The 24,231-nt window shown below is 37.6% G+C and overlaps 1 protein-coding gene across 1 annotated transcript in view; it reads left to right on the plus strand.

Moving 5' to 3' along the window:
- PTPRO (protein tyrosine phosphatase receptor type O) overlaps positions 1-24,231 on the plus strand; it is a 233,036-nt gene that overhangs the window by 118,691 nt on the left and 90,114 nt on the right. Inside the window, exons 3-7 of the mRNA XM_069541225.1 lie at positions 2,069-2,342; positions 16,624-16,782; positions 18,527-18,679; positions 20,317-20,760; positions 22,775-22,936. Coding sequence (XP_069397326.1) covers positions 2,069-2,342; positions 16,624-16,782; positions 18,527-18,679; positions 20,317-20,760; positions 22,775-22,936 — 1,192 coding nt within the window. The remainder of the gene's footprint in view (positions 1-2,068; positions 2,343-16,623; positions 16,783-18,526; positions 18,680-20,316; positions 20,761-22,774; positions 22,937-24,231) is intronic.

The following is a 24,231-nucleotide window of genomic DNA, read 5'->3' on the forward strand; positions in this document are numbered from 1 at the left end:
ATTTCTTAAACACTTTACGAAATTGAGTTTATTTTTCCCTCTTTTCATTATCATAAACACTTCCAGTTTATTGGCTGTTAAAACATAGAGCAAAAAATTCTTAGTAATTGTGTCTCTGATGCCTGTAAACGTATTCTTTTCTGAGTTAGTGAATCAACTTCTATAATCAATAATGAATAGAAACCAGATTTCAGTGCTATTGGATACTCAACACTGGGTTTAGCCTCACGTTCCACCTGACCGCTGGCAATGGAGAATGGGTCACATTTCATGTTTGGTCCCCAAAGTACAGAACTCTGTTTTAGAAATCTGCCCATGTATCTGAGGATGAGAGACAAATGTGGATAAAGGACATTTAAAGAGTCAATCTGTACTGACAATCCCGGGTTACATAAATCTTCCCAGGCCTGCCCAGATCACAAACCACCTGGCGTATGCCAGGCATTGGTCCTGGAGCTGGAGACACAGCTAGAAATAAGATGCCGTCTCTGCCTAGAGGACTTACAGTCTAGTGTGATAGGAATAGCGTGAACACAATTACGTCTACTAAATGTTAACATAGAATTAAACTTCTCTTAATGGCCAGATAGTCTTTATAGGTCCTAGGACCTTTAAAAACCAGACTTCTTACAAAATGAAATAAGAAGAAAAAAAGGTCAGTATGTTTTTAGGTGTATACAGTCACTTTTAAAGGATTGATGGGTTGCACTCCTGATTTGGTTGCTGACAATATGTGAGGTACCAAAATCAATAAGTAGATTAATCCTAAGAGGAGAATGATCACATATAATTAATGCAATCGGCAATCCTTTCATTCATTTAACAAACAGTTATCAGCTATATCCTGTCTGTCAGACTCGCTGTTAGGAAAATAAGTCAAGAGGACAAGGCAAAGACATGTAGAACAACAGTGGAGCTCAGTCTTGGTACTTGTGTACGGTGGTTAAAAGTCCAACCTACATGTGTGACCTGGAGCAAGTGACTTAATCTTTCTGGCTCTCAGTTTGCACAGTGACAAACTGAGATGGAAATAATAATATCTACCTCGTGAGATAACTCTGAATATCACATGAGATGATCATGTTTATAGCCTGCCTAGCTTGGTACCTGGATCCTTGTAAGTCCTTGACAAGTTTCAGCAATTTTCCTGTCCCACTTTCGTAGAAAAGAAACCTGAGCCTCAGCACAATGAAATAACTTGTCCTGGACACTACATTCCCAGAAGGTAAATTAAAAACAGAACGGCAAGTGTTAGAAAGTCTATGAGTTTTGTCAAGACCAGAGAACAGAAGAGGATGGATTCTGCCTGTGGCATGTGGGAAAAAATCAGGAAGGAATATTTAAACCAACTACACAAATGACTTTTCAAATACTGTTCATGAGCCTTTATCTGGAGACTCGGAGCAAAGTTTTCAGTCCACTAACTGCTGATTTTTCCATCAACGCCCACGGTTCCTGAGCCTGGTCCTTTCCTCAAAGAGCATCTTAGTTTCTCATATTAAGGACTGGCTAACCTTTAATGAGGATTATCACAGGTTTCTCAGCCCTGACTATTTTAGTTTCCAGAACTGACAGGTGAGACATCAGAGAGGAAATCACTCCCTTGAAACATTCTTCTAGAATTTTCCTAGGTCTATGGCAGAACTACTCCCTCCAAAGTAAAATAGTGCTTCTTCAAACCATACAGCTTCTTCAACATAGGTGAAACGAAGTCCTTCCATAGGACTTCTCTGGAAGTCGAGTGCCAAGATGATTTTCATTCATTTATAATTACGCATTTCCATGGTGTTTATTTTGTGTTTATTACATGGCACAACCCATGAACCGGAAGCAGCTTTTCAATCAAGAAGAATGCTAAAAGTAAAAAATCCTGAGAAGATCAATTGCCACAGTAGGGTTAATCTCCCTCGTTCTGCTTTTCCTCCTATGCTAAAATACCTATGCAACTCTATTTCACAAAGCAATGCTTATCACAACACTAGTTTTGGGGAAATTATGTCAGTATAATTTTATTGCAACATAATCTGAAATTTGACCTCATTTCCTTTTTCTCTCTTTCCTTAAACAGAATGCTACAACATTCCATGTAACTGTCCGAGATGATAATAGCATCGCTGTCTCTTTAGAAGCTTCAGATGTCATGAGTCCATCATCCGTGTATGTGGTGAAGATAACTGGTGAATCAAAAAATTACTTCTTCGAATTTGAGGAATTCAACAGTACTTTGCCTCCTCCCGTTATCTTTCAGGCCAGTTATCACGGCCTGTATTATGTCATCACTCTGGTAGTGGTAAATGGAAATGTGGTTACCAAGCCATCACGATCAATCACTGTGTTAACAAGTAAGCATCGTGTGCAATATTGTTCTCTGTGTCTCTTTGTTGGGTGTATTCCCCTGGGGGTTCTCATGAAAACAGAGCCCAGAATGGCAAGATCAATTGCCTTGAAATCGAGTGACAAGATTCAAAGTTCTGCTTTACCTTAAGAATACAGTCCCTTGCTGAAGCTGGATCACGTTTTACTGTAACCTTTTGTTAATCAAAATGTGTTTAAACCAAAAAAAGTCAACCTATTTTGAGATTGAATGACAATTTTAGATTCATGATTGGACGATGTAATTTGCTGCTATATAATTTAATAGTATGATTATAGCTAAGTTTTTTTTCTAGAACACATATTCTCATACTAAGCAAATTGCTTTTTGAGGCAATGAATTTATGCTAATATTTAGCTGCCTCAAAATCAAAATTACGGGCTTCCCTGGTGGCGCAGTGGTTGAGAGTCCGCCTGCTGATGCAGGGGACACGGGTTTGTGCCCTGGTCCGGGAAGATCTCACATGCCGCGGAGCGGCTGGGCCCGTGAGCCATGGCCACTGAGCCTGCGCGCCGCTCCGGAGCCTGTGCTCCACAACGGGAGAGGCCACAACAGTGAGAGGCCCGCGTACCGCAAAAAAAAATCAAAATTACATATTTTTAGTTGAGAGTAAAAGATATCGTTATTTACCAGTTGCTATTCCTCACCTCACCCTCAAACTGGCCTAGGCTTCCACTGCCCAAGAATAATGCCAAGAAAAAAAAGTCAGTAACATTTTAACCTTTAGCAGCACATATCTTAAGAGGTCATGCTGATATTAGAAATTTTTTAGGAGTGGTTTTAACTACATATGATTTTCATTTTTCTCTCTGCCTTTAATACATAATCTCAAAGTAAAATTCGGCTCTACTATATTTGTTGATGTATGGAAGAAAAACTGTTATCTATAAGATGGTAGAGTTTATCACTAGAGCAATGCAATGTCTCAGCAAAGTTCTTTTTGCTCTTTGTTCCAGTGGTTGCAATCTTTTGTTGTTGTTGTTGTGGCCTCTCCCGTTGCTGAGCACAGGCTCCGGACGCGCAGGCTCAGCGGCCTTCGCTCACGGGCCCAGCCGCTCCGCGGCATGTGGGATCTTCCCGGACCGGGGCACGAACCCGTGTCCCCTGCATCGGCAGGCGGACTCTCAACCACTGCGGCAATCTTTTAATTGCCATCTATACGTGATCTTTCTGGCCACAATTAAGGAAAAGGACATAGTGCTATTTTCTGTTGGGATAAAAGGAAAGAGAAACACCAAGAAGCAAGAACTCAGAATCAAGCTAGAGGACATATTTTTAACATGTCTGTCAAAAATTAATTAAAGTTTCCCTTGGCAGAGTTCCAGGATCCATACTGAGTTCTAAAAACTAGGAATGGCACAGACTCAAGACCTTCAAGGTTTATACATATAATGAACAAATCTAGGACTGAGCTGAATTAAAGGAAGGACTTGCCTGGTAAAATGCTGTCTTAAACAAGCTCCAGAAATGGCGAATTAGGAGCTAATAGAACCAGGCAGCAGATCTAGGTGTATAATGCCTATAACATAACACTTGGAATCAGAAGCTCTGCGTTACTTATCTTCATAATTTCATAAGCATGACCTAGCATGACCCTTATGCTTAAATGGTGATCAGTAAATATTAATTCAATTTAGCTGAGCAAGTAACGGAACCAGGAAAAAAAGGCTAAGACACAGAGCAAAATAAAACTAGTGACCGTTGCGGACCCAACACTCATTAGCAGGCACTCAGCCACTCTGGATCAAAGCTGGAGGCGTCGGCCCTTGAGTTAATGGTTCACAAAGAAATGTGTTAAGTAAGTAGATGGTGAAAGATTTCTGGAATATCTTGTTGATATTTTAGCATGTGCAGTAAGTTCTACTCAACATGTTTTCAGTTTTCTTTTGTGATTTCTCCTTTGATATGTGGGCTAGGAATTGTGTTGTTGAATGTCCAAAACTTTGACGATTTTGCGGAGATCTCCTTATTGATTTCTAGGTAACTGTCGTTGTGATCAGAGAACATGCTCTGTGCAATTTCAATGCCCAGAAAGTTGTTGAGATTTGCCTTATGGCCCCAAATATGGCCTCTCTTGTGCTTTCTGTGAGCACTTGGTGGGTGAAGTTTCAATATCTGTCAATTAAGTCGGGTTGGTTGTTCAAGTCTTCTCTACCCTAATGATTTGCTGTCAGTTTGTTCTAACAATGACTGACAGAGAGAATGGATTTGTCTGTTTCTCCTTTCACTTCTTTTAGCTTATGCTTTAGTTCGAAGTTCTGTTGTTACGTTGTTAGGTGCAAATACAATACTTTTAGGTTTACCATGTCTTTTTGATGAGCTGACCTTTTTATCTATATACAATGTCACCCTTTATACCAAATAATATGCCTTGTGTTGAGGTCTATCTTGGCTGATATTAATATAGACATTTTAGTTTTCTTTTGTTAAGTATTTTCATGGTATACCTGTTTCATCTTTTTAATTTTAACCTACTTATATCTTTATATGTAAATGGGTTTCTTGTAAACAGCATAGAGTTGGATCTTGCTTTTTTCCCCAATCTGAAAATCTCTGCCTTTTAATTGGAGTGTTTAGACTAGAACTAGCCAATAAAAATAGAATGTTAACCACATACGTAACATTAAATTTTCTGCTAGACACATTAAGAAACTTTCTGAAAAGGTGAAATTAATTTTAATAACATAGTTTACTTAACCCATTACATTCAAAATATTATTGTTTCAGTATGTCGACTAAAAAAAATATGCACAACCTAAAAGTTGAGTGTTATGTTTTCTTCGGTGGACTTACTGAGGACTTCAAGCCCGGGAGGGAGCGTCTCAAGTAACCCTGAGAAAACTGCTCCAAGGAGGTGAGGGGGGAGCCAGGATATACAGGAGTTTTGCAACAAAAGGCAGGTAGTAGGAACAAAAGATTATTGTTAATAAAAGAAAACTAGTTAAGGCATTTAACGTTTTTCTATGTGTGGGAAGATGCAAGGGTCTGGGCTCACTGAAATCATTCCTTTGATACGCACTTCAGCTATCTGGGGCCTGTATCCTCCGTTCTCACATCCTGAGTTTCCTCAGGGCTCACCATGGGGAGTGGCTGCAATCACTGATGACTGTGACATCCTTTGTTTACTGATAAGGTGGCAATGTTTTATTTCTCAAGTATATAATCAGGATATACAAATTTACACATTTTTTACTCTTAAATATAATGAAAATAAATAAAATTTAAAATTCAGTGTCTCCATGGCACTAGCCTTATTTTAAGCGCTCAACAGCCATATGTGGCTAGTGGCTACCAATTTAAATAGTACAAGCTTAGATCATTTATATTTAATGCAATTAAGTATATTGCTATACTTAAATCTTCCATATTGCTAGGCTGTTCGTGTGAGGAGTTGGGTCACTCCAGTCAATAGTTGAGCTCAGTTTAAAGTACTATTAACCTACAGTTCATCACAGACTTCAAATTCTTCTGGTCAATGGTAGGTTGCCAGCAGTGACAGAAGGTGTTTCTCAGTGTTCCAGTTCTACCCTCAATGTTCAGCAAGTCCTGAACACATGCACCACAGAAGGGATCCATGATTTTGCCTCTCCCTTACCAATGGACTTTTTACTAGTGCTAACTTTTGGGGGGATGGGGGAGGATCTTGGTTCTCCTCGTTCAGCCTCAGGCTTAGGCAGATGTTGTGATGCTAAGTGGGGCATTCTCAGCATTCCTACCCCTTGCTATACACTCACAGACAAAGTCTACCTTAAACCTGTAGATGGTCTTGGGTTGGAGAGTCTCCTGCCTCTTCCCCATAGTAGCAGAACTCTACCTTCTATCAGTGCGTGAAGATCATGGGTACAAGGCTGTTTCTGCCCTTGACTCAGGAATATACATCTTTTACTTCTACCTGTCCCCCAGAAGGAGGAAGGTCTTTGCCAGAGAACTGAGAGGGAAAGAACTTCTACCTCTTGCCAAGGCATTAAGCGTTTTGCTTTGTATTTTAAAAAAGTCCAGGGAATTAAGTTTTCTCCTTGATGTCTTAATGGTGCTAATTATCACTTGCATCCCTGTGCCCTGGAGGGTAGGAGGGTGGCTCTCCTGCCATCAGTATTTCTCCTGAGCACCTGATGGAGGCCCATGTAAAGGGCTAGAGAGAAGTGGGCTCCACTTGTGCCTGGGAGCCCCACTCATTTTAAACCAGCTCTGTCCTATACTTTTGGACAGAACTTTTGGATGATGGAAATGTTCTATATCTGCATTGTCCAGTAGAGTAGCCCCTCATTTTTAATTTTATTTAATTTTGATTCATTCTAAGTTTAATTTAAATAGCCACAGGTGGCTGGCAACTACCTTCTTGGACAGAGCAGTCTAAACTGTTATTTAGAACACACTCCACCTTTCTGGATCAGGGAAATTTTAGTTGCTTTCTTCTTTCCTGCTTTAATGGTGCCCCTTCTTTCTGCCATGCCCTACTAAAGGTAAAACAGTTAATGTGTCCCTTTTCTCCTCAGAGGGGCTTGTCTTTAGAATTTAGTTCATTTGGTTGCCTTGCAATCTTATTTCTCTGATAGACACAAGAAAAATTGTGTCTCATGGATTATTTGACTTTTTCTTCTCACTGTTGGATGTTGGGATGCTGCAGGAAGGGGGACCCCTTCCAGGGCCTGAGAGTGGGCTCTTGTCTAACACTAGGAAATGAATTGTCCGAGGAAACTCATGTGCTGACAAAGCAAGAGATGTGATTGGGAAGGGGCACCTGGGTGGAGAGTTGAAGGGTGAGGGAACCCAGGAGAACTGCTCTGCCACGTAGCTCGCAGTCTCGGGTTTTATGGTGATGATTCACGGTCCTTCCTGGCATCGCTCAGCCAAGATGGATTCCAGCGAGGAGGATTCTGGGAGGTTGGTAGGACATATGGACTGGCATCCCCTCCCTCCTTTTGACCTTCCCTGAATTCTTCCGTTCGTGGTAGCTTGTTAGTTCCACATTCCTTACTAGGACTTCCGGTTTAAGATAACTCAAGCAAGCGGCTACTATGGTGCTTGGCCAGGGCGGGCGATTTTAGTCAGTGTTTCCCCTAACAGGAGGATAGCATTGGCTTGCAGTTTTCTACATCTTAAGCAGAAGAGGAAATTTGCATTGATATCTAAAGAGTAAAAATTGATTAATGATGGTTTATTGTCTCTCACCCTCTACTCTATTTTTAAATACTCAATTACACCATCCCAGATTTTTAAAGCAATAATAGGTTGGGAATATAAAAACTGAGGGTTAATGCACAAATATTTCTGTGACATTAGGCACGAGGTGATGGGTTTCAGCTTCCTTCTTTAAAAAAGAGAGTATTAAAATACATGATGACTAAGATTACTTTTGAGCTCTAAAGTTAGCATTATTTATCAGTTAATGATGTATTTTTGCCATCTTTATTTTTCTAAGGGGAAGCTTTTCTTGGAAGTTTAGGAAACATTTGTAGGATCTGCTCCCAGAGTTGACACATTGAGGCTAAAAGGGTACATTTGTTACAGTCATTTATTCTGTGTTAGATCTTTGTCTTCATGAAATAAACAATGACAAAGCAATTGGCCCTGGGGCAGTCCTTTGATATTTCTCTACAGTTGTTCTGAGTCTGGCGCTCTCAGAGAAAGCTGAGGAACATGGCAAAGAATAAATACAGCACAAACAAGTCATTTGGCCAGTTCAAAAGTTCATAACCCTTAGACTCTGACTTCTGATTAATATTTAATTGATTGAGAACCTTCAGTATATAATGTGCACATTAGAGAGAAGGAGTAGTTTCTCAATAGATAAAATAATACATGAAAACAATTGCTTAGAAATTTGGGAAATGCTATTTACACACTACTGTCTCCTGTGTTTGCAAAGTCCTAGAGATAGTGGCTGCAAACATGGCAGAACCACAAGGGGACACTCTACAAATACAATATTCCATACAAATTCATCCATGATAATAAAAATAATGCATGAGTTTTTATTTTATGTATTACCTACATTCTTTACGCCATGTCCTAGGTGGCAGAGAAATAAAAATAAAATACCCACACTCAGAGATTGTATACAGTAGTGGAAAAGACAAATATATAAGTGCTGTAAAAGAATTATGTAAGAGACTGCCCAGCCTTCTTAGGGAGCACTGGGAAGAAGAAACAATTCTTTAAAAATTATTGAAAACTTGCCAAGTGAATAAAGAGTGGAAGATGTCACAATCAGAGTTAAAGGGAATCATAGGTAAAAAGAATGGGGGCATATGTGCATAGCATGGCACACCTGTGAACTTCAAGAGTGAAGGTGGCAAGAACCTGTGATTCCAGAAAAGAAAGGGAAAGGTGGCTAGAAAATGTGGGAGGAGCCTTGAATACTTTACAAAAGAGTTTAGACCTTAACCTCTAAGTGCTGAGGAATGAGGACACATCTTATGCAAAGAAATGACATAACACGATTTGATTGGGGAAACCTCCTTCTTGTAACAGAACTACAAGCCACAGGATCCTGAATCCTGATTGGAATGGACAAATTATCACACAGATATTTTGAACAGTGGATCAAAGCGTGAACTTTAGAGCCAAAGAAAACTGGAAACCATAATGTAGACTTTGGCAGATTATTACATTCTCTTAGTTTTCTAATTCAATATCTATTCCAGAGGTTAGCAAACTTTTTCTGTAAAGGCCTAGGTAATAAATATTTTATGCTTTGTGGACCATATAATCTATGTTGCAATCATTCAACTCCACTATTTCCGCAGAAAAGCAGCCATAGATGATATGTAAACAGATAAGCACGGCTGTGTTCTTAGGAAACTTTAAAGACACCAGAATTTGAATTTCATATAATTTTCATATGTCATGAAATAGTATTCTTCTGTCAATATTTATCAACCATTTTAAACTGTAAATACCATTCTTAGCTCATAAATCATACAAAAACATGTGGCAGGCCAGATTTGGTTTGTGGGCTATAGATTACTGATTTGGTAGAGGGTGCTATTAAATAATATCAATTTTTTGTAATAAAACATTTTAAAATAAACTCCTTAACAAAGTATGTAGCACCTGGTATAAGATTAATAAATATAATTAATACCGATGGCATTAAATAGAAAATTACTCAACGGGTTGGGAGCAAAAGAGAACCAAAAGAGATCAGGAGGGGAAAAGTCAGTGAGGTGAAGGTGACAGGTGTAAGTCAGAGACTCCGACAAAAGTGAGAGTATCAAGTAGGCTGCAGCCTTAAAAGTTTTGAACCGAAGTAAATAAGAAAAATTAAGATGAGATTGGAGGCAGGAAGAATAATTCAGAAAGCTATTTAAATATTCCAGGAAAGTATCATAGAGGAAGAATTTTCCTCTACCCTTCTAGGTTCTTCTGGCTGGCCTAAGAATTAAATTGATGTGAGACAGATTAGTAAGAGAAAATCAAAACTAAAATGTAATAACATGTATACATGGGAGAGACCCAGGAAAACTGATAACTCATCAAACTGGCCAAAACCTTCACCTTAAAGACCATCTTCAGCTAAAGACAAAAGAGGATGTCGGGGTGGTGGTTTGGGACTACAAAGGGGAGGAAGGCAAGTGACCTGGAGATGGAAAAGTAAACATTTGGTGAACAAATGTTTGCTGGGCCACACAGAGACAATGGGACACAGAGTGGACTCTGATCTCCAGGCCCTGCTGAGTTTCCCCTGCCACTTCCAGCCCATTTTCTGTGCAAATACCTCTGGTGATAGCTCTATTCCAGGAACAGGCCCTCTATCTAAATTCTTTTAGGCAGTTATGGGGAAGATTAAGGGTTCTTCCTGAGTCTTCTTTTTCTTAAAAATACTCAGCCTAAGTTACTCCTCATGCCAAAGAGATACATTTTGGGGTGGCAAATTTTGCTCTCCTACTAAAGAATTGATGGAGACTCAAACTAAGTTAGTGGGTGTAATGGTAACCATCCTCCTGGACCATGGGTGGCTGCTGCAGCCAGCTCACCTCAATGGCCTGCTTGGATATAGCTGAACCATCAGGTCAGGTCTCAAATTATCATCAATACCTATTACAAGAGCTCTGGCCTGGGACTTGGAGTGGTCCCTTCTCCCTACTCCTGCCATCAGAAGTGAGGGACTAATCCCATGTTCATCTCCCTCAAGAGGGCTATGTCAGAAGACACACGTTCTTAGGTTGGTCACATTGAAAGCAAAGGATACTGATTACTGACTCAACAGCTTTTTTAGTTTTAGTTCCTCAAAACAGAACAATCTCAGAAAGAAGCACCTCTTAGCACTTAGCAGATACTAGTAAGTACAAGGCTACCTCTGCTTTCTTGAAACAGTATTTGCTCCACATTTGCTTTTGTTTTTTCATCTTCTAAGAGAGTCACATCCAGAACCTTAAAAATCTTCCTATTTATGATCTCTATGAATGGTTCAAAGGTAATGAAGGAACAGAAAATATTCTTCCATTTGAACATAGTTTTTATTATATGGAACGCCTAATGAGGAAATAATAATGATATTAAATGTCATTTTAAAGTTTTTTATTAAAAGAAAACATGGGAACTTCATGGTAGGATTTTTAGTAAAAATAATGCAGTAAAGTCCCGCTTTGTCATACACTCTGTGCTCCCACCAAAAAGTGAAAAGAAAAACAGAAGTATATTTCCAGGCTCAAAAATAAGATAGGTGTCTCCATTAATCAGAAACTCAAAGTAGGGAAGTAGGCTGAAGTCATGGGGCCCCTGTGCTCTGGGTCTGAAAGGAGACAGTACTGAATCTGGGCCCCTGTAGAGTGGGAAGGCTTGAGTCGCTCTACATTAGATATGGCCCAGAGCCAGACTCCTTGCTTGGAGTAAAGATTCTTCCTGCTTGTGGAAAAAAAGCACATATGGAGGCCTAAGGATACAGGCAAGGGACACACATTCTTACTATCAAGGACCAAGCTTAGTTACCCTCTGACTCAGAGAATGAATCTGTGAAAACCACTATACCATCCACAACATGAAGAACCCCAAAATAATGTTATATGTCCTGGTTCTAGACTGCAGATTCTGGTGAGCTGAAAGGATGCTAAACTGCCTCAAAGCAGTGAGGAAAAAACAAGAAATAGGGCAATGAGAAAACAAAATTTGGCCTAGGGCTTATATTTTAGAACACACAAAGAAATCTATGCTAAAAAAGATAGGCATCAAAATTATTATAATATTTTATATTATATTTTATGTAGCAATGTAACAAAAATTTACAGTATGTTATGATATACAAAGTGATAAATGAAAGAATTACACCTATTAAAAAAGAATTGGGCTTCCCTGGTGGCGCAGTGGTTGAGAATCTGCCTGCCAATGCAGAGGACATGGGTTCAAGCCCTGGTCTGGGAAGATCCCACATGCCGCGGAGCAACTAGCCCCGTGAGCCACAACTACTGAGCCTGCGCGTCTGGAGCCTGCGCTCCGCAACGAGAGAGGCCGCGATAGTGAGAGGCATGCGCACCGCAATGAGGAGTGGCCCCCACAAGCCGCAACAAGAGAAAGCCCTGGCACAGAAACGAAGACGCAACACAGCCATAAATAAATAAATAAATAAAATTAAAAAAAAAAAAAGAATTAAGGAATAATGAAACAAAAATTGGCAAAAATAAAACAGAAACATATAGAATAAGTATAAATTTTAAAAATAAAAAATACAATCATTTAATTTAATTGGTTAAACTAGATAAAATTAATTTAATTAATCAAATTTAATGTTAATTAATTGAAAAACTTCAATAGATGGGATAAATTCTGTACTAATAAAAATTAAATGAAGTCAGTAAATTGAAAGATGATATTGTGTCATTGTCCCATGATTTAGCACAGTGAGACAATACTACCACAGGTATGGAGGTGGAGAGATTCTAACCAATGAGATTAAGAGATTAAGAAACATATGGAGGGGATGATTCGCATTATATTTGAAGAAATCATTATGGGAATTTCCAAGACTTGAAGAATGACATGAATCCACAGATTGACAAAGCATTCCAAGTACCTAGACGATAATTCACAACTAAGACCAGGGCTTCCCTGGTGGCGCAGTGGTTGAGAGTCTGCCTGCCGATGCAGGGGACATGGGTTCGTGTCCCGGTCCGGGAAGATCCCACATGCCGCGGAGCGGCTAGGCCCGTGGGCCATGGCCGCTGAGCCTGCACATCCGGAGCCTGTGCTCAGCAACGGGAGAGGCCACAAGAGTGAGAGGCCCGCATAACGCAAAAAAAAAAAAAAAAAACTAAGACCATACCTAGATATGTGATGGTGAAACTGCAGATGATCAAGCATAAATAAAAATAAATTAGAAGTTTAGAAGATACTAATGGACAAAAAGCATAGTATCCACAAAGGAATAACTATTAGACTGACAGCAGCTTTCTCTTCTGCAATAATTGGTGCAGGAAGACAATGGAGCAATATCCTCAAAGTGCTGAGGGGAAATCAGACTACCCAGAATTCTATACCCCGCTAAACTACATCAAGAATAAAGAATTTTTTTTGTATACAGAGCCTAGGAGAATTTAACACCCATACTCTAACTTAAATAACTATTAAATTATATGTTTCAGCAAGAAGAAAAATGTATCCGGATGAAAGGCACAGGACACAATAAAAAATGACAATGGGGAAGTGACATATGGCAAAGGTTACATTAGAAATTAGCAGGAAAATATGGAAAAAGAATCCATGAAACAGGCAAGGGTATCAAACAAATGATTTTAAGAAAAGGGAAGCTGAATGACAGATAAACATATGAAAAGATGTTCAATCATTTTCTTTAACAGGAAATTAAGAGACAAAATTTCACAGGCTTCAGAGTGACAAAAATTAAAAAGACTGGACTTCCCTGGTGGCACAGTGGTTAAGAATCCACCTGCCAATGCAGGGGACACAGGTTCGAGCCTTGGTCTGGGAAGATTCCACATGCTGCAGAGCAACTAAGCCCATGCGCCACAACTACTGAGCCTGCGCTCTAGAGCCCGTGAGCCACAACTACTGAGCCCACGTGCCACAACTACTGAAGCCCACAGGCCTAGAGCCTGCACTCTGCAACAAAAGAAGTCACCACAATGAGAAGCCCACGCACCACAGTGAAGAGTAGCCCCCACTCACCGCACCTAGAGAAAGCCCACGTGCAGCAATGAAGACCCAACACAGCCAAAAAAAAAATTAAATAAAATAAATTAATTAAAAATAAATAAAAAGACTGATACAAGCAAGTGTTGGAAAAAGAATATGGAGAAACAAGAACTATCACACACAACTGATAGATAATTGACATCAAGTTAGAAAACATTTTCACAATATCACAAACAGTTGAAGATGTGCGTACTCTACTATCCAGGACTTCCAACCTAAGGAAACATGTCCCAAAACATTTATTGCAGCATTATTTGCAAAAGTGAGTGATTGAAAACAACCTATATAACAACAACAACAAAAAAAACAAATTATATTGTTTGTATAGTTGTAAAATGGATACTAAATTTTCTAGAGATACACCAAGATGGACAAATCTCAAAAACGATGTTAGGTAACAAAAAATAAGCTGCAGAATCATACGTACAATATGATACCATCAACATGACTTTTTTTTTTTTTTTTTTGTGGTACGCGGGCCTCTCACTGTTGTGGCCTCTCCCATTGCGGGGCACAGGCTCCGGACGCGCAGGCTCAGCGGCCATGGCTCACGGGCCCAGCCGCTCCGCGGCATGTGGGATCTTCCCGGACCGGAGCACGAACCCGTGTCCCCTGAATTGGAAGGCGGACTCAACCACTGCGCCACCAGGGAAGCCCTCAACATGACATTTTAAAGTATGTGAAGTAATAGTCCATATGAGTATTGGACACTTACAAATATAAAAGTGAAAAACATGCATGGAAAGAGAAACACCATATTCAGAGTAATATTTTACCTCTGGCCAAATTATGGGAGGCAAATGGGATCAGGGTAAGTTATACGGGGGAGTTTCACCTATATTTTGTAATGATTAATTTTTTTAATTAAAAAGGAAAAACTAAAGACAAAAAAGTAATAAATGAAGATAATAAATGATTTCTATTTTTAAACAACTACATTTCTCTGTCCAGTCTCACCTGGTTCCTGAAACAAGAAAGGGAAGTATAACAGGATAGTTGGCAGAGAAATGAGTAATGAATTAGATCAAGATTTTACCTTGTCATCACTGAAAAACACATGCGTAATTACAGCTCTGGTTTATGCCACATCCCTTAATTTTTCAAAAAGAAAAACAATGAGGGAAGTAACTGGAGAGATGGTAAAACATTTCTAGAGAATGCATTTGAGTTCTAGAAAACAGTAATTCTTGTATTGAATATACCTCAAAAATGCCTGTGCATGGACTTTAGAATTTACAGCTAACCTGGGTTATATATGTTGAAGCTGAGGGAAATACAGGAAGCAAACATGTAAGTAGGCATTTTAAAAATTCTCTTAGTTTAAAATTTAAGTTGTTGGCACAGCTAACAGAAAAATCACAAAATAAAATATCTATGCTCTAATCCTCCTGTATCTCTTGAATTTCAAAGTTTGACTATGGCTTTGATGTGCAGACTTCCTAACTCAGGGCATGAAAGATTGAGTGGACCTCTAACTTCTCTTTCCAGTAGACAGACCCCTGGTGAGGATGTGAAACTGGGCTGCAGCAGTGGAAGAGTTATGGCTCTGTGGCTGCAGTTTGCGGTTAGCTTTCATTTTGTTTCTCATATCCAGAGTCAATAAGTGGATTGTGTAGACTCCCTGGGTTAGTAATTAGACTGAGTTGGAAGAAAGATCTTCAAATGGTTCAAGGCTTCTTTGGGATTAATCAAAGAGAAATACTCAGCGACTTCAGGGCTTGGTTTGCTGGTTTCTTTACATGACACTTAAGTGAGTTCACTCTGTTCTCCCTTTAAGTAGGAAAACCAAGGATGAGACAAAGCTAAAATAGAAACATTCTAACCAGAGAACATTGCACATAGTCTACAGGGACATGATCCCAATATATGTTGCAATCTGAAGGCCTTCCAACTTTTTTATAGATGTTGGCTTGGTTTTTGGTTTTATAGATAGGCTTGGTTTATGAGAAAATTCCAGGAAAAAATTAAGAATGTTAACATGTATTTTCAGTCTTCCCTGGATCTCATCAGTGAAAAGCAATAATAGGTTGAGATACTGAAGAACAAAATGAAAGATATTTAGCTACAGATTGAGACAAAGTAGGTAATTATTTGCTGAATGAACTAAGTCAGTTTTGGTTTCTTATGTTATTGGAACTGAAATTTTCAAAGTATAAAATTTAAACTAAGGATATTTCATTTAGGCTATAGATGTCCAAGAATCCTCTCAATTCTAAAATTTTGAATTAAAATCAATTTTTCTATAATAGAAGAGTTGACTCCAAGCCAAATTATTTAAAATATTTTCTTGAACGAAATGAATGCAAGTAAAACTTATCCATTAGTTCCTACTGAAGGGTGAGGGGCCTCCAGCACTTTACAAGACTTTGGCTGAAGGGTGGGATGTGGAGGAGATGCAGACATACATCAATCACAGTTATTAAAAAAATGAGTATTTACAAAGTTTTGTGATGAATTAACAACTCATGCAAAATAGAAATAAACATTTTAAAATTTCTGTACAAAGAATAGTTTGATAAACATCATAAACTATAATCCTCACAACATAGGATGGTTGGCAATGTTATACTTGACATAAAAAAAGTGCTAAGTTCACACAAAGAAATAACTGATTATTGAAACATTTATCTTTGGTTAGAGCCAAAATGTATTTTCTGCTACTGGTCTATTATTAATGTCAAATTTTCTTGGCTTGGGGAAAAGAAAAATGAACTAGGAATCTGGAGATATAGACTCTGTCATGTCCTTGTTAAATTACCTTTGACAAGTAATTTAAAGTCTGAGTTATCATTATTTTTATATGTTGAATGATGATATTAATATTTGCTCTTCCTAGATCTCAGGGTTGTTGCAAAAGGCAAATGGAAAAATGAATATGAAAGTTCTTTGAAAGGCAGAAATCACTATTTAAAATATGCATCATTAATTACTGCTAAGGAGAACACTCAACTCAGGAGTACTGAGGAGTTTAGTGTCTTACAGATAATAAAAATATGTGTAAAATTCTAATAGGTGTAATCCTTGGCCCTTCCAAGTATTGATAATGGCCTTTTGCTCTTTCCTTAATTCCTCTTTCTCCATTAACTTTCCTTCTGCAGAACCTCTTCCCGTAACCAGTGTTTCAATATATGACTATAAACCTTCTCCTGAAACAGGAGTCCTGTTTGAAATTCATTATCCAGAAAAATATAACGTTTTCACAAGAGTAAACATAAGCTACTGGGAAGGTAAAGACTTCCGGACAATGTTATATAAAGGTAAGAGGCAAAAAGAAGATGAAAAATGATGACTACTACTTTTACATGATTTTTGCCAAATGGTCTTGCTCTTGCTCTGAAGAGGTCTTATAATTCACTATTTGGTCATAAATGAACCAATAAAAATAGTTACTGATGCGTGAAAATATTGTTATGAGGAGTCTTAGAATGTCTGGTTCTTTAGAGTCATGTGTCATGCGTAAGCATAAGAAAAACTCAAATTATTGTGACTCACATGTTATTCTTGCCAAATATTATTCCTGCATGTCTGGTGCAGGAAACAAATTCAAACTTAAATTTAGAAGCACCTCATGTAACCATTTCTTTCTGAGTGTGTTAGGGCACTTCTAGAACTGGGAAGCTAGAGAGGTGCCTTTCACAAAGTTTCACTTGGAGATGGTCCAAGATTATTCTCAAATGCAAAAGACAATGTTTTTTAGGTCCTTTGTATATATTTATCTGTATGATTAGCTAAATGATTGCATTAATATACAAAAATTGGTTTCACTATTTTTACTGGCTTGATGGGATCTTGAGAGAGAGGAGAACCTAGGGGAATTAATAATTTCGAAAGAACTCAACTTTTCAGGGGCAGAGGCAGGTCAAGAGGGAGAAGGATAGGGAGAGAAGGAGGGAGGGCCTTTGGGGACTGAACTGGGGAAACGTAAATATTCTCAGGACCCAGCACCATAATATTTATTTGCAGAGAGTGTAGATGATGGTCTCAAATTTGACTAGTTGTAACTGGAAACTAAGTAGAGGACAGGTACTCAACCACATACGGCATGATATCCAGAAATATCTCACTTTGACTTGCTGCTTTTACAAACTCCTGAATCTTCCATGGATTTTTTTTAATGAGACATTGTTTAAAATATATGCAGTGAATTTACAGGGGTTTTAAACTTTAAAAAAAATCAAATAAACATAAATAGACTCCATAAATCACTGCATTCTTTATTTTCAATGAAAACAGATTATCTGCAAATTAATAATTGGGACCTTATTTGCTTTTTGATCACATGCAAATATAAGTTCAGAAATAATTGAAAAGTAGTCACTGAAAATTTGTTGAGCTAAATGCCATGAGTTTAAAAATAAGTTAATTAATATGCTCTCTTTTTAAATTTAATTAATTTAAAATTATTTTTGGTTTTTCATTCAATAAATGGTACTTTTTGTTTCTCTCATTTCTAACTTGGATTGGAATTTTAAATTTATTATTATTTTCAAAAAAATGTTTTCCAAATAAAATTCAAATTTTTTATTTTCTTCTTTTTTCAAGCAGGTCCTATCCGCCAAATGACAGACAAACTGTTTTATTTTTTAAATAGGCTATATTCTACAAGTGAGACTAGCGAAAACATTTCTTGTAAAATTATTTTTTCCTAAGTCGTAAATTGGCAAAATACCTTGGGTTTTTATCTTAAAGTAAATGGCTAGCAGAAACTTAATCTCTACAATTTCTATATGTTATCTTCTCCACTTAATACACCAAATGTTCTTATAATAAAGTTTTAATTCCAATTGTATCCAATTCTTGCAGAAAAAAGCCTTTCAGTTTGTGTCCAAAACAATCCAAATTTTCATCTCTAGCCTTATATCAATTTTTTATTACTGACCATGCCAGGAGTTGCAGGAAATATTATTTTATGGAGAGTTAGTCATAATTGTTCAGAACTTTCTAGAAGTGTGTGGCATTTAGGAAACTGAAATTTTAATACAATTGTTTTTTTCTTCTCAGATTTCTTTAAGGGAAAAACAGTATTTAATCACTGGCTGCCAGGAATATGTTATAGTAATATCACCTTTCAGCTGGTATCTGAGGCAACTTTTAATAAAAGCACTCTTGTGGAGTACAGCGGTGTCAGTCATGAACCCAAACAGCACAGAACTGGTAAGTCTTCCAAAGAATCAAATTTAGTGAAAAAATAATTAAGTTATATGTTGTTTTATATATATACTTCCTATCATTCTAAGGAAAATTCTGTTCCAGAGCTAAGAAAGAAAATAAATTATGTATTTTAGTAACCTAAAACAAATTTTCTATCAATGTAAAAGGAATTGAACAAAATATTCAATTCGAAAAATTTTAAATATGTCAATGAAATCATAGATTTATAATCTTTGAATTAAAAAAATTGTGTGATACTACCAAAAGTTATAATTAAGTAATTTAACTGGATCAAGTGCACATCATTTATTCTATAACCTGACAAAATACTCATATGACAGAAGAACAGATGTGGGAGGTTCTACTACAGATTATCAGATTATTAATTTTAGTAGCATCACTAATATGAAGCACAATCATAGGATGGATGGATGCATGGATGGATAGATGGTAGGTAGATGGAAGAATGGATGGGTAATATAAATATACACATACTAAATACCCATTGCCAATACCAATATGACTGATATTTTTCATGCCTAATGTCCTTAAGTATTCAGTAGGAATGCAGGAGACACAATTCATACAAACACTGGGAATGTGTTATAATAGATCACCTCTGAGACCCTGCCATTCTGAAATTCTAAGATGTGTTGAAAAATCTGAATTCTCATTAATTAGGCCAAAGCAAAGAAAATATTTCAGCTAAATTTTATTCACCTCACATCAACATCTAAGATTCTACTTGTAGTTTTTATTATTCAAGTAAAGAAACTAATTGAGCATCTTTCACCTGGGAGTTGTTTAAAGTACTGGGAGAGATGAAGACAAAGTCTGGTGCGATGGTTCCCTGTTCTTAAAAATGGTAGAGGTACTACTGGCACTCATACAAGGCAGAATGCAATAATAAATATTACTAAAGAGGTACAAACTTATGTAACAGCACAAAGGAGGGAGAGGTTAATTTTTATTAGAAGTTCATAGAAGAGGTGAGAGTCGAGCTGCTATCTGCAGGATGCATACAATCTTTTGCAGGTAGAGACCATGCAGTGTGCCTTCATAATTTTCTACCACTACAAAAGTATGATTCCATAGTTCATAAACTCATTTTGTGTGCATAGTTTCTATTTTAGAGAGATGAGGAGTGAAGCCATATTTCCAACATGCATGTTATTGTTTCTGAAGGCAATTCAGACATTTAACTCTCCTAAGTGCAACTATGTCATAGGGAGTATTTTTATCTTGATAGCTATAAAAACACTATAGTTGCTTTTTTTGTAAGAAAGATCTAGTGACAGAGACTCAGTTTTGAAAAAAAGAGATTGTGATAAGCTGAAAAATATGTATGTAACTCTACTTTGGAAGTGGTTAGATCACCACTTGGACAAGCATAGTATCACGAATTAATGTATCAATATTTGTAGTGTGACTGGTGATAAGCTAATGTGTGCACACTGTGTACAAAATCTTAGATGTATGTGTACTTGAAACCACATTTGTTCTTGATGTAAATTATCTATACAGTAAAAGTAAAATTAAACTTTACTTTCTAAATCTGCTTGTATGTTTGACTCATTAATAGATTAAGTATTCATTATAATAGTAAAAATACTTGAAAATGATAATTTTCTCTCTTACAGTCCCCTATCCTCCTCAAAATATCTCAGTTCGTATAGTAAACTTGAACAAAAACAACTGGGAAGAACAGAGTGGCAGTTTCCCAGAGGAATCGTTCATGAGATCACAAGATACAATGGGAAAAGAAAAACTCTTCCATTTTACTGATGACACCCCTGAAATTCCCTCTGGCAACATTTCTTCTGGTTGGCCTGATTTTAACATCAGTGACTATGAAACCACATCCCAACCATATTGGTGGGACAGTGCATCTGCGACTCCTGAAAGCGAAGATGAATTTGTCAGTGTTCTTCCCATGGAATACGAAAATAACAATACACTCAGTGAGACTGAGAAATCGACGACCAGCTCTTTCTCTTTTTTCCCTGTCCAAATGATACTGAGTTGGTTACCACCAAAACCACCCACTGCATTTGATGGATTCCATATCCACATGGAAAGAGAAGGTAAAGTAATAGGAAATCAGAGGAAATAAGTAATGGTGCAAAGGAAAGGAAATTGAAGCTTTTAAAGATTACATTTAGAAAGAAAGACTGATGGTAGACAGTTAATATCTAAAGAAAGATGGTAAAGAAAAGGAAGAATTTAATTGAGTATCCAATGCAGACGGAAACCAGAAAACAAAGATGAACAGATTGGGTCAGAATCCGGTTTGGGTAGCTCATACATTGCAAGTACAGGCAACTGTATACATTTCATTACCTGACATTTCACCTACCCCAGGCAACTGAGGAAACTTTATATTTGGAAAGATTTTGAATTAAGGTTCTAACCATAACAAATTACAAAATATCCTGGAGAAATATTCTGTTTTCCAGTACCCAAATTTGTGAAGCACGCAGCAAAACAATCTTGCTGACAACCTGGCTACTTTCCCAAGAGTATCAGACCTGTGTCCTGCTTATCAAGCTACTCTTATTCCCCTTAGCGGGTGCCCCCTGAAACCAGCACCACTCACATTTTCCCAAAGAGAAGCTGGTAGTAGAATAGAAAATACATAACAACTGGTATTTCCACTCTAGCTGCTATATTATATATTGTATTCACTTAGCAACTGAGAGTTATTCTTTATATTTAACTCACTAATTAGCATTCAGTAAATTTGGATCATGAATCATATGTGAATTGTTGTTTGGTAGGTTTTCATAGTTATTTGTTGTTTGTTTTGTTTTATGCTTTCCAGTCTAGTAGTCTGGGTAGCAAAATTTGTCAAGTTGCCAAACTGTGAGGTTAAATTGACAGCCTTATTTATAGGATAAGGTATTCAAATCATGTAGTCTTATATATGACGTATTGTTTGCCCCCATTTTATTCAATAGAATGAAATACAAGACCTGTGAATTCCTCTCTACTAGAGTAGAGAGCAATCAACCATACCCAAATATTATATAACATTGAAATCCTTCGTCATTTCCAATTATTTGAGTCAAAATTCTTAACATTTGCCTGAAATTACTTGTATTAAAAAAAGTTCCCTTAATCTATCTTTTATTTTTCTATTCCTCAATATATTCTATGGAAAATAGGGTCTTATAATGCATATTTTTTTGTAATGCCTCTTTCCATGAAGGTTCATTCATGCTTTTATTAGACTGTGGTGTGTTGTGCTGTAGTCACCAAATGATAACAACTTCAAATGAACAAGCAGCAGGAGGTGGGCTTTGAAGCAATGCAAAAATCATTTTTACTTTTAACATTTCTGAAAGCAAATCAATGAAGCAAAAGTATTACAAGTGTCAGAAAAATGTATCCAGAGGATTATTTCTAAATAGAGATAATTCAATATATTTTAATTTATTTAAATCAATCAATCAATCAATATTTATTTATTTAAATCAATCAATATTTATTTAATTTATGGATATTTAATGCTACCACAAAGAACTTATACAACATTTGTTACTGTTTTTTTAATCTTTTATATCCAAATGAGAACGTTGATTATTGCTATTTTTTCCTAACATTATACTTCTATTTTGTGTATATAGCTTTATTGGTTGACAGTATGTAAGAATGCAGTATATATCCATCCCTAGTTTTATTGATTAGTGCACCATATTTTAATTTGGTTATTTAAAACTATTGTAAAAAATAACTTGAACTCTTAGTCACCTTTTTTTTGGGGGGGGGGTGGTATGCGGGCCTCTCATTGTTGTGGCCTCTCCCGTTGCGGAGCACAGGCTCCGAACGCGCAGGCTCAGCGGTCATGGCTCACGGGATCTCCCCGGACCTGGGCACGAGCCCGTGTCCCCTGCGTCGGCAGGCGGACTCTCAACCACTGCGCCACCAGGGAAGCCCTAGTCACCTTTTTAAATAGTAATTTGAGAGGTATAATTCAACTTGACAAAAGGAAGGAGGAAAAATTAAAAAAAATACTTTTTTTAAAATTAATTGACTTCTATAGCCAAGGCTGTTCCAGATATCAATTCATATATATTCTCTTTTTTATCCATGATTTAGAAAACTTTACTGAATATTTGACAGTGGATGAAGAGGCACACGAATTTGTTGCAGAACTGAAGGAGCCTGGGAAATATAAGTTATCTGTTACAACCTTCAGTTCCTCAGGATCTTGTGAAATTCGAAACAGCGAGTCAGCAAAATCACTCAGTTTTTATATCAGTAAGTACCAAAAAGATTATTTTGCACTTACAGAGGAGCTAGAAAAATGGAACTGGTGAGATTCATGATGTTCAGGCATCGATTATGCATCAAACCTTAGAGACCCTGAGAATTCTTCCAGATCATGAGAGGCCCAGATCCATGAGATTTTGACAGCAGGAAAATATATGTATGTTTCATAGTAGCAAACCTACCCAGGGATTTAACTTGAGGCTATTTTAAAATTATTGTGGTAATTGAACATTTATTAAACTGACCTTCCACACTAGTGATAACAAAGTCTCCAAGGACGTGGACACATAGTTTGGGAAAGAGGACTTTTGTTTGAGGCCATAATGAAAATGGATATTGTTTTTCTGTGTGAAAAGTCTCATTAGAGTATTGAGCTTACGGAGCTTGAAAGAAAGAGAGATGGAGGTGTAGTGAGACCTAGGTGGTCTCCAAAAGTTAGCACAAGACTGAGCTAGAGCATCATGAATACTCTAATAACAAGTCTTAGGGCATCTTCTACCAATTCCATCAGGGATAATAGCAGAGCAATAACTAGCCTCTAAAAGCTACACAAATAGTGTATGTCTGTAATGTTTTTTGCTAATCTGACTATGCTTACCAGAAGTTGAGAGGCCAAAAACCAGTTTCCTAGCTTATCAGGAGTTAAATGTGCCTCTGACCAGCAGAAAGAAGAACCAGAAGGGAATGGATAAAAACTGAGTTCCGAGAAGGAGGGTCACCATACTCTATCTCCTCCTTCAAAAGCAAATTACCACCTTTCATCAGATGATCCTCAAAAAGATGGACAGGGGAAGGAGGAGGGGGGCAGAGAGAGGAGATCAGTATTTTTGTTTGCTTGCTTTTTAAGGAATTTTGCCTTTTTTTTTAAAATTTATTTATGGCTGTGTTGGGTCTTTGTTTCTGTGCGAGGGCTTTCTCTAGTTGCAGCAAGTGGGGGCCACTCCTCATCGCGGTGCGTGGGCTTCTCACTATCGCGGCCTCTTTTGTTGTGGAGCACAGGCTCCAGAGGCGCAGGCTCAGTAGTTGTGGCTCACGGGCCTAGTTGCTCCGCGGCATGTGGGATCCTCCCAGACCAGGGCTCGAACCCGCGTTCCCTGCATTAGCAGGCAGACTCTCAACCACTGCGCCACCAGGGAAGCCCGAGATCAGTTTACTTAGCAGCTTAAAAATGTCGAAAATATCCCATACAACAATTTTACTTAAGAAACCAAAAATGTCACCACTGGTGAAAAGGCTTGAAATATCCACTGAATGTGCAGAAAAAATATCTGTGATGGCCTTGC

Source organism: Delphinus delphis, chromosome 11 (assembly GCF_949987515.2).
Source record: "Delphinus delphis chromosome 11, mDelDel1.2, whole genome shotgun sequence".
NCBI lineage: Eukaryota > Metazoa > Chordata > Mammalia > Artiodactyla > Delphinidae > Delphinus > Delphinus delphis.